This window comes from Suillus bovinus (genome assembly GCF_016758785.1).
Source record: "Suillus bovinus strain UH-Sbo-P2 chromosome Unknown EDB93scaffold_115, whole genome shotgun sequence".
Classification (NCBI taxonomy): Eukaryota; Fungi; Basidiomycota; class Agaricomycetes; order Boletales; family Suillaceae; genus Suillus; species Suillus bovinus.
The window spans coordinates 84583-95490 of NW_024542171.1; the positions used below are offsets into that span (position 1 = coordinate 84583).

Genomic DNA, 10908 nt, shown 5'->3' on the forward strand with positions numbered 1-10908 from the left:
ACTGGCTGTCGTGGTGAGCAGCATTTAGGATATGATGAAGAAAGGGTGAAATTCTAGCATTTCATTAGATTTCGCAGTACCTGTCGTCGCAAATTGAACACACATGTACAGTCAGCGATGAGAAAAACTTGGAGCTTGAAGACCAATACTGCAACTTTGTCATGTCATGTGATGAATGTCACATCGCGTTGTCACAACTTACAAGTATACATCTTCGCCATTAAAACATTGTTTATCCACAAACTCGATGGCACGAGGAGGTCGAGGTACTTTTGGGCTAACGTCCAGTGGTAGAGGTCGCGGATACAGAGGAGGTACTCGCGGTAACACACACTTTCGTGGTCGTGGACGAGGTCGTGGTCGCGGCGGGTCGAATGCAGCAGGTGATGGTCCAGCTCCGCAACGGGAAGATGATGGAACGCAACTAGAAGAGCGCTTTGAACGGGTTAGAGAGAGCGACGAGATTGATGAAAAGCTGGGATTCATGAGAGTGCAAGAAGGTGCGAGGAAGGAAGGTTGGTTGATTAACATGCATCCCGTAAGTACCGCGTTTGATGTTTAAGGACCTAAGTCACTCATCTACAAACATCTATTAGACTCTAATAAAGGATGCGGACTACCCGGGTGGAAAGGCTGCAGTTGATTTTTACTTCATTCAAGATGACGGAGGAATGTTCAAGTGCACAATGCAGTACGAGCCTTACTTCTACATAGCATGCAAGGTGAGTCTTTACAGTTTCCTTGAACAAGGAATGCCCATGATATTATACAGACTGGGTCAGAGTCTTCTGTTGAAGAGTGGTTACAGAAACGGTTTGAAGGCTTGATTGTACGGATCGTGCGGGACAAGAAAGAGGACTTGAAGTTGCCCAACCACCTCATGGGTCATCGCCGTCTGTACATGCAGCTGTGCTTTCGAAATGTGAGCGACCTTCTGGCCGTGCGACGGGACATAGCCCCTCTCGCACTTGCAAACGGCGCAAAGCGAGACGCGATCGACGCGTATGCTGAGGTTATAGCGGCAGCGAGCACGAGTGTAGAGCTTGAAGGGGAGTGGGCGGAGATTAGCAGAAGCAATGCGACAAACTACAGGGACCGAGATGCACCGTCATGCATCGTGGATATCCGCGAGTTTGACGTGCCTTATTACTTGCGAGTGGCCATTGACAACGAGATGCGAGTGGGACTGTGGTATGGGATCACGTTTACAGCTGGACAACCTTCGTTTGTACAGTTGACAGAGAGGGTGAAACGTGCGGACCCCGTGGTGATGGCCTTCGATATCGAGACCACGAAAGCGCCGCTGAAATTCCCAGATGCAGCGGTAGACCAGGTGATGATGATTTCATACATGGTGGATGGTCAGGGGTTCTTAGTAACGAATCGGGAGATCGTAAGTGAGGATATTGGTGACTTTGAGTACACGCCAAAGGAGGGGTACGAGGGCCCTTTCATAATTTTCAACGAGAAGGACGAGGTGACCCCGCCGTCTCTGTGTTTACCTCTGACTCACATCTTTCCTAGGCAGCTACTATAATGCGTTTCTTCAACCACATCAGGGATGTGAAACCTACTGTGATGGCAACGTTCAACGGCGACTTCTTCGATTTTCCGTTCCTCTGTGAACGCTCAAAAGCAAATGGGTTAGACATGTTCTTACTTACCGGGTTCGCTAAGGATAACGAGGACGAGTTCAAATCTCGCGGATGCGTGCACATGGATTGCTTCAGGTGGGTGAAGCGGGACTCTTACTTGCCACAGGGAAGCCAGGGCTTGAAAGCAGTCACGACAGCTAAGCTTGGGTACAATCCAATTGAACTTGATCCGGAATTGATGACACCGTGAGTCTGTTTCCTCTTTATCTGATGTCATGTTCAAGCCGTGTATGTGACATATCGCTTCTGAATATTATTCTCGGTTTTCTGTTATTTTACTTTCAAATCGCATTTCAATCCTGACCTTGTCGACATATTCCTTGCAGCTATGCGATGGAGCAACCACAGGTCCTTGCGCAGTACTCTGTCTCCGATGCGGTAGCGACATACTACTTGTACATGAAATACGTGCACCCCTTCATTTTCTCACTATGCAACATCATTCCTCTTTGTCCGGACGAGGTCTTGCGAAAAGGAAGTGGCACGCTTTGTGAGACGCTCCTAATGGTATGTCCGAAGCCCTCGTGACTTTCAATTATAGCTGACTTCGCATATGAACTAGGTTGAGGCATATCGTGGGCACATAATCATGCCAAACCGCCACGAGGACGCGCATCTAAACATGTTCGAGGGCCACTTACTTGCATCAGAGACCTATGTCGGAGGACACGTCGAGGCACTCGAAGCTGGCGTATTCCGCAGCGATATTCTTACAGACTTCAAGATCGTGCCCGCAGCTGTACAACAAGTAAGCTTCCTGTCACAGTGCAACCACCTCAAACTTACGTCTAATAGCTCATCGACGATCTTGATGCTGCACTCACCTTCTGCATAACCGAGGAGTCCAAATCTTCCCTGGAAGATGTGACCAACTATGACGAGGTCAAGTCGCAGATACAGTCGGCGCTTGAAGCGTTACGGGATACTCCAAAGCGCACGGACAAGCCGCTGATTTACCACTTAGACGTTGCAGCGATGTATCCAAACATCATGCTTTCAAACCGCTTGCAGCCAGATTCGATGGTCGATGAGTCTGTATGCGCGGTATGCGACTTCAATCGTCCCGGAAAGTCATGCGATCGACGACTCGAGTGGGCATGGAGGGGAGAGTTCTTCCCTGCGAGGAGGGACGAGTATAACATGATTAGACACGCACTAAATCAAGAGACTTTTCCCCCGAAGAGGCCCGGGGGCCCGCCGAGGCGATTCCCAGACTTGACGGATGCGGAGCAGACTGCACTATTGCATAAACGCTTGGGTGACTACTCTCGGAAGGTGTACAAGAAGATTAAGGACACGAGGGTGGAGACAAGAGAATCAATCGTGTGTCAGCGGGAGAACCCCTTCTATGTCGACACAGTGCGACGTTTCCGTGACCGTCGGTATGAGTACAAGGGGCTGCACAAGACCTGGAAGAAGAATTTGGACACCGTGATCAGCGAGGGACGCTCGATCGCAGAGGTCGATGAGGCAAAGAAGATGATTGTGCTCTACGACTCCCTACAACTTGCGCACAAATGTATCCTTAACTCGTTCTACGGATATGTGATGCGCAAGGGTGCGCGGTGGCACTCCATGGAGATGGCGGGAATTACCTGTCTTACAGGCGCAACGATCATCCAGATGGCGCGCGCGCTCGTCGAGCAGATCGGTCGCCCGCTGGAGCTGGATACGGATGGAATCTGGTGCATGCTTCCCGGAGTCTTCCCGGAGAACTTCAAATTTAAACTGAACAACGGGAAAGCCATCGGGTTCTCGTACCCGTGTACGATGCTCAATCACCTTGTGTATGCCCGCTTTACCAACCACCAGTACCACGACCTCGACGCCTCTACTGGGGAGTACGTCGTCCACAGCGAGAACTCCATTTTCTTTGAACTAGATGGGCCGTACAAAGCCATGATTCTGCCGTCATCGAAGGAGGAGGATAAGTTGTTAAAGAAGCGGTATGCCGTCTTCAATGACGATGGGTCGCTTGCGGAGCTGAAGGGGTTCGAGGTGAAGCGCCGGGGAGAGCTCCAATTGATCAAAATCTTCCAGTCACAGATCTTCGAGAAATTTCTTCTGGGAACGACGACGGAGGAATGCTACGGTGCGGTTGCGCAGGTTGCGAATCAGTGGCTCGATATCCTCTATAGCAAGGCCGACACCCTGACCGACGAGGAGCTCGTTGAACTCATTGCCGAGAATCGTAGCATGTCCAAGACGTTGGCGGAGTATGGAGCACAGAAGTCGACCTCTATCAGCACCGCTAAGCGACTTGCTGAGTTCCTTGGTGACCAGATGGTCAAGGACAAAGGTCTTGCTTGTAAGTTTATCATTTCTGCGAAGCCCAACGGAGCGCCTGTCACGGAGCGGGCGGTTCCTGTGGCTATATTCTCAGCAGAGGAGAGTGTCAAGCGCATGTACCTGCGAAAATGGCTTAAAGATAATAGCCTCTGCACCTTCGATCTCAGATCTATCCTCGACTGGGAGTACTACGTGGAGCGTTTGGGCTCAGTCATCCAGAAACTTATCACCATCCCTGCTGCCATGCAGAAAGTCTCTAACCCTGTTCCTCGTATCCGCCACCCCGACTGGCTGCACCGCCGTGTTGCAGGCGCGGTGGACAAGTTCAAACAGAACAAAGTTACCGACTTTTTCACGCGTGCTACTGCAGACTCGCAGTCTCAGACTCAGACACAGGCTCTGATAATTGATGCAGAACTGGACATGGAGGATTTCGGACAAGGAAAGACCTCGGAACGCCCGCGTATTGCTATTGTCAATCGGAAGTCCCGTAAACGGACCCCTGAACCTGACGAAGAAGTATCAGACGATGAAGTTCCGCTTCCTGATCCTACGATCAGCTATTCCGCGTGGATCAGGGCCATGAGACCACGTTGGAAGAAACAGCGGAATGCTCGCTGGGGAAACAGTGGTGACGCTATCATGCCTTCCATGTTCAAAGGTGCCCGGGTTCGTACAACACAACGATGGGATATCGTGCAAATCCGTCCTAGCAAGATTCCCGGGCGATTCACCCTATGGGTATCCGTCGATGCTCAACTGGTGCCTGTGCCTCTGCGCATTCCTCGCGATTTTTTCTTGCACCTAAAGACACCGCCTCGCGACAGCTTATTTCAACCAGAGTACTATACCTTCGAGAAGGTTGTCCGTCACCTTCCTCGTGACATTCTCTGTTCCAATCTCTATCGGATCTCTGTGAAGGAGGACGTTTATCAGGAAATTCAAGAGCATTTCATAGACCTTATGAATGATCCGAATGTTGATGGTGTGTTTGAGCGGCAGGTACATCTCATTTACACTTTGAGCGAATAATCTCTCACATCCGTTTAGGTTCCACTAGAGATGCGCGCCCTCCTCAAACTAGGCAAGACATGTACTGTGGATGAACCCGGCATGACTCTGAACCGTGCTCAAAGCAGTGGCGTCGATTTGTCTCAACTCGACAGAGCTAGCATCTCCCTTACTCGCAGAGTATACCTGGATGGCGGTCGCGCGGGGAAGTATATCTTCCTGTATCATGCATGTTCGAGCACATCGCATGTCCACGTGTTTGCGATGTTCATGCCCAACGGTGCTGTCAAACTTCACCTTGTTGATCCCGCTCCCCGTCGACAACAGATCCCCCGTCTCCAAGAGTTGTACAAAGACCTTTCAGCGAAGAGACAATCCAAGTATGGAAACTGTTCGCTCGAATATCCCGCCTCATGCGATTTCAATACCACATACCACAACAAGGATACGACAGCCCTTAAATCTATTTCCAGAGAACTCGGACTCCTGGAAAATATGTCATACACTATCGTTATTTCATCTATCAAGGATCAAATCTACTTTGACACCTGGGTTCCAAAGCTTTCAAAATTCCCCGTTCTGTCAATGTCGAAAACGAAAGCAGTCCATACGCTCAATGTCTTCCCATGGCAACCTGACGTCGCTCAAAAGATGGTTCAGCGGTACCTATCGCTAGGAATCTGGCTGGATCGTTCAATCGCCCTAGCGGATTATTATGATGTCCCTATAGGTCACATTGACGGCGATCAGCCACTGTTGTTGTCGGATATTAGCTTTGCCCGACGACTGATCCAGCAGGACATTGTACTTTGGTGGTCGCCGTCGGAACGTCCAGATCTTGGTGGAATCGAGGATGATAATAGACCAACCGAAGACGTACAGCACACAGAGTTTGCATCGCCTGGATGTTATTCCAACGTATGTCTAGAAGTCACTGTTCGCAATTTGGCAGTGAATTCCATCCTCCACTCTGTCGCTGTCAATGAGCTTGAAGGGAGCGGCGGAGCAACCGCATTTGATTCCGTGTCTCGGACACTGGATGAATTCTCCGGAGGCGACGCTCAGCGTGACCTTACCCTTGGAGAGTCAAACATCTCGAGTCTCACCTTTGGTATTCTCAAGTCGATGGTCAAGACATGGTTGCTTGACAAAGTCCAGGGAAATTTTGAAAGCCCAGCTACTCTAGCAATCGACCACTTCTGGCGCTGGATCAGCACAAGTGCTTCCCATCTCCACGACCCAAATATTTATCGCTTCGTTCATGGGCTCATGAGGAAAACGTTCATCCAGATGTTGGCTGAATTTAAACGACTCGGATCTCACGTCATCCACGCGGACTTCAGCCGGATTTTGCTAGCGACCTCGAAGCCTCCGGGCACCGCTCACGCATATGCCACCTACATAACCACAGCAGTGACATCACATGAACTCTTCGAACATATGTACCTCAAAACAGAGCGGTTTTACGACTTCCTTCTTTTCATGGACTCTGCAAACATGGGAGGAATCGTATGTGAAGACCCGCTGGCTGTTGACCCGCCAGAAGAGCTCACCATCGAGACTCGGTGGAATATCCAGACTTTCCTGCCACCTGCAATTCAAGACGATTTCGGTGCCGTCATTCAATTCTTTATCGTCGAGCTTTTCAAAATTCGGCAGAAGCATAGTGAAGGTTCAAGAGCACCCTTTCGAGTGCTTCGGAATATGGCTCCCGAGCTCACCCAGCCTGACCCTAGCAAAATCAACGAAGCTGACGCAACACGGGAGTTTATCGCCAGGAAACTCACACGCAAGTTGCTTCGGCTGGTTGGTGTTATCCAAGCAAAGCAACGAGATGCTTCCATAGACGAAGAACTGAACACTCAGTTCCAGTTCCCTGTCCTCCCCGGTTCGCATCTCAACATGACAAATGCGCTTCTTGAATTCATCAAATTTACCTCCACCGTGCTTGGCCTCGCTTCTGATTACCAGGTTGAAATTGGTTTGCTCAAGCGAAACCTCCTCGACCTTGCTGGTGTGCGCGAGTTTGCTAATGAAGCCCTTTTTCGCAACCCATGCGAGCCGCTCAAATTACCTAATGTCCCTTGCCGGAATTGCGATACACTTCGTGACTTTGACTTCTGCCGCGATCCAGAGCTTATGCCATACGGCCTTGATGGTGCTAGGCCACGTTGGATCTGTGGGGGTTGCGGAGGAGAGTATGACCGCATTGCGATTGAGATGGAGCTGGTCAGACTAGTTGGATCACTTGAAAGAACGTTTACGCAACAAGACATGCGCTGCGGCAAGTGCAAGCAAGTTCGCTCGGACAACGTGTCGCGACATTGTCATTGTTCTGGACCATACCAGCTAGTCCTTAGCAAACCCGAATTCAGGAGAAGGTTACGCACAATTGTGAATGTAGCAATTGTTCACAATCTCTCCAGACTTAGAGTGAGTCCCTTGCACTATTAGTATCCTCTGAAATGATCTTGATTTGTGCTTTCTCAGGAATGTGCTCGAAGGACGCTTGAAATTTGGTGACTTACATGTACAGTTGAAATGGTCATAATGCATACCGATGGGACCGCCAAAATGTTATGCATTATGAGGAATATGCAAGACGATATTTGTCACATACTTGTGACATGTGTGACGTCCACCAAAAGGGTGACAGAAAGTTATCAATAATTCCTACGCAAGTACATGATTAAAATGAGAAGAATTGTTCTATACATGTTTGTTTAGCGTTATGCAGTTCTTTATGGGTGACCGCACTGGACAATAACGAAATTGAAGCTTTTTCATAGAAAGTAGGTAGTCACCAAAAAATAGTCACATCCAGAATAAAAAAAGTCACACTCTTAAAAAAAAGTAACGCTCTGAAAAAAAAAAAAGTCACACTCCGAAAAAAATCACACTTCAAGAAAAAGTCCCTACCAAGAAAAAGTGCCACCAAGTCTAAGCCCAGGAGAACCAAGAAGTCGAAAACCACCCAGAATCGCTTTGAGGGTCTTACCGTTGAAGGTGACCTGGATGATGAAGGGAGTGACTACACTCATTCTTCAGGCTTGCCGTCGGATACTACATCGGACTCTGATCGTGAATCGGATGTCATTGAAATCACGAACGAAGAGGTGAGTTGTGCTCTAGAGCATTGTTCATAAACTCAATATTATGCAAAACAAGCTCGCGCACTTGTTACCTTCAAAAACAGTTCCGGAACAATCAAACAGGCGAAACAAGCGCAAGCGCTTGACCAAAAAGTCAACCACTCGGGCATCTGCCAGCCGAAGAGCCACTACAACCACGACTATGCAAGAAAGTCCTGTCGACTTGGAAGATGCTCTACCCCTTCGAAGTTCTGTGCCTACTGTCAAGGTATGGTGCCGTTTTGTCTCAGAGAGTTCAATTCTTACGATATTATTAGGCTACGAAGCGGAACCCAATATATCACTTTTACGATGTTGTACAGTTGAATGCTGCAGGTCAGGCTGGTGATCCGGGAGATAAACACTACAAATGTTACTTGGGTAATCGGAAGGTCCTCACCATTACACGCGCAATGAAAAGCAGCCTGAATGGTAAGTCATATCGTGTTTCGGCTACCATCTTTCTTGCTAATACAGTGTAACTATCAGGCTTGGTCGGGCATCTCAAAACACATTTTCCACCTATGTATCGGCTATACCTCATCTTGAAGTCTCGTGGAACACCTCCCACCGAAGATGAGCTCAAAATGGTGCGAGGCGAAAAAGTTCTTGATCCTGACGCAGCAGCAGCATACCTGACACAGCTTGAGCAAGCATCTGCAAATCTCATTGACGCTTTCAACAAGCAAGTCAACAAAGCATTCGGTGACTGGAACCAAGACAAATTTGAAGACCTGCTTGCGAAATGGCTTGTTGCATGCGACCAGCCGTTTGATGAGGTTGAAAAGCCAGAGTTCAAAGCATTCATTGAGTACACTCACCAAGGTTCGCTACGTATCCCTGGACGAATGGCAATCAAACGTCGTATCATGAAGATGGGTGACGAGACTATCCAAGGAATCAAAGACATGGTTCAGGTAGGTTGAACAATTCAAAAAAGATTTTCTCGTATATTAACAACCTTCTTCAGGAACTCGAGGCGAAAGTGAGCCTTTCCCTAGATGCTTGGACCTCGAGCAACCAATTTGCGTTCCTTGCAATTATCATGCATTATGTGACCAATGACTGGCAGTTAGGTATGTCCCTCCCACCATTTTTGTGCCCATCCTTCAACTTCGCATCAACAGAAGAGCTTTTGATCAATTTTCGTGAAATTATTGGCGAACACAGTGGTGCAAATCTTGCCGAAGCTGTGTGGAACACACTCGAACTTTACGGACTCAAAAATCGGGTACGAAACAGCGTGTCCCATGATTTTGTGTACTCATTTTATCACAGATCATGGGTGTTGTATGTGACAACGCTACAAACAACGATACACTACTTGAATCCCTTGAAGAGAAGTGTGCCGCTGAGGGGATCGACTTCTCGCACAAGAAAGCACGGATCCGTTGTTTGCCACATATTGTGCACCTATCTGCGATGCAGCTTCTCGAGGGCATTGGTGCCATCAAGCCAGATTCAAGACGTAGAGAATCTGCATACCAGGACTCAGTTACTGCTCCCACAGACCGTGAGCATGACGATGATGCTGCGCTTCTTGATGAAACAGAAGATGACGACGATAAATTCAACACTCTGCAGGGGGTTTTGTCGGCTGTCGACAAGGTATTGAAATGATAGTTTCGTACCTAATGAAACACATTACTAATGGATGGATCCAACAGCTTCGAAAGATCGTTCGATCAGTTTGGTCAAGCCCACAGCAACGCAAGGCATGGCTTGCGGAGGTCACAATATCACTCAAGAAGACTGAAAATACACTCAGTCAAGTTGCACTCATGCTCATTTTGGACGTGAAGACCCGTTGGTTGTCAACACATCAAATGCTTCGTAAGTACAGCTCCATAATTTATGATCGAGTACCAATCAAATTTACAGGCCGTGCATTGGATTCCCGAAAGGCTATCAACGACTTCATGGCGAAGACACGTGAACTACGACAATATGAACTTTCTGATGATGATTGGCATGCGATTGAACTAGTGACGTGGTGGCTGAAGGCATTCCGGTCAGCAACCACTCAAATGTCAACAACCAAGCGCCCAATGTTATCTTCGGCTCACGCTATATTTCGAGGCCTTGAGGAGTCGCTTTGGGATGATTTAGCTAATCTTCCAGACACAGCCCCAACAAAGATACGGCTCGCTTTGATCAATGCACATCGGAAGCTCAGCGACTACTTCTTCAAGATTGATGACTCGCCATACTATGTCTGGGCTTCGAGTGAGTTTTGTGCTGCATTTGGATTTATTTTGATATCTAATCTAGTTCAAGTTCTCGATCCCCGCATCACTTACAAAGGTCTCCGCGACGACTGCGATGCCAATGATGCAAGCACACGGTCACAAATCGACTTCCTGAAGAATGACCTGCACACCCTGTATAAAAAAGACTATGCCGCTATGTCTTTAGCGCAGGACAGTGCATCATCGCCGTCTGCCAGCACAGGCCATCACGCAAATGTGTCTGATGGCAGAAATTCTCCCTCGAAGGTGAATTTCACGGCGAGGTATAAGAAGCGGTCAAATGTTTTGGTAGATGAATTTGAGGAGTACCTAAAACTTCCGCAAGAGGATTTCGACCTTTGCGACCCCATTCAGTGGTAGGGCGGGTCGCCGAGCACAGTTTCCGAACCTCTCTTGACTTGCACGAGATGTCCTTTCAATACCTGGTGAGTACTTATTTCATGTTCCAGGTGTCTGTACTTAGTTCTCTTCTTTGTAGGATCTGCTGTTGCTGTCGAACTGAATTTTCTCCGGTGGTCGTGACACAGTTTCACTGCGGCGTGCAAGTCTCAAGCCTGAGACTATCAGAACGTT

The 10908-nt window shown here is 48.5% G+C and overlaps 4 protein-coding genes across 4 annotated transcripts; all 4 read left to right on the forward strand.

Moving 5' to 3' along the window:
• Positions 1–227: 227 nt before the first annotated feature.
• Positions 228–7800, forward strand: EDB93DRAFT_1332275 (uncharacterized protein). The gene is made up of 9 exons (XM_041455243.1): positions 228–538; positions 597–722; positions 773–1477; positions 1525–1841; positions 1982–2162; positions 2218–2403; positions 2451–4946; positions 4995–7388; positions 7446–7800. Exons 1-9 carry the CDS (start codon positions 248–250, stop codon positions 7476–7478), a joined length of 6729 nt encoding a protein of 2242 aa, XP_041301775.1. The 5' UTR covers positions 228–247; the 3' UTR covers positions 7479–7800.
• Positions 7801–8303: 503 nt separating this feature from the next.
• Positions 8304–9063, forward strand: EDB93DRAFT_117024 (uncharacterized protein; the record flags this gene model as incomplete). Its single annotated transcript, XM_041450321.1, has 4 exons — positions 8304–8315; positions 8365–8518; positions 8576–9003; positions 9057–9063. Coding segments are annotated over 4 exons (601 nt in total), but the record flags the coding sequence as incomplete, so codon positions are not given.
• A 200-nt stretch (positions 9064–9263) lies between these two features.
• Positions 9264–9613, forward strand: EDB93DRAFT_1070042 (uncharacterized protein; the record flags this gene model as incomplete). Its single annotated transcript, XM_041444953.1, has 2 exons — positions 9264–9317; positions 9365–9613. Coding segments are annotated over 2 exons (303 nt in total), but the record flags the coding sequence as incomplete, so codon positions are not given.
• Positions 9614–9864: 251 nt separating this feature from the next.
• Positions 9865–10404, forward strand: EDB93DRAFT_1072279 (uncharacterized protein; the record flags this gene model as incomplete). Its single annotated transcript, XM_041444987.1, has 3 exons — positions 9865–9919; positions 9968–10312; positions 10364–10404. Coding segments are annotated over 3 exons (441 nt in total), but the record flags the coding sequence as incomplete, so codon positions are not given.
• Between the last annotated feature and the right edge of the window lie 504 nt (positions 10405–10908).

Excerpts from the sequence above, each read along its gene's own strand:
- EDB93DRAFT_1332275 (XM_041455243.1), top strand. The coding sequence starts at position 248 with ATGGCACGAGGAGGTCGAGGTACTTTTGGGCTAACGTCCAGTGGTAGA. Across the intron at positions 723-772 it reads ACTTCTACATAGCATGCAAG|ACTGGGTCAGAGTCTTCTGT; the intron begins GTGAGTCTTTAC and ends GATATTATACAG. Across the intron at positions 2,404-2,450 it reads TGCCCGCAGCTGTACAACAA|CTCATCGACGATCTTGATGC; the intron begins GTAAGCTTCCTG and ends TACGTCTAATAG.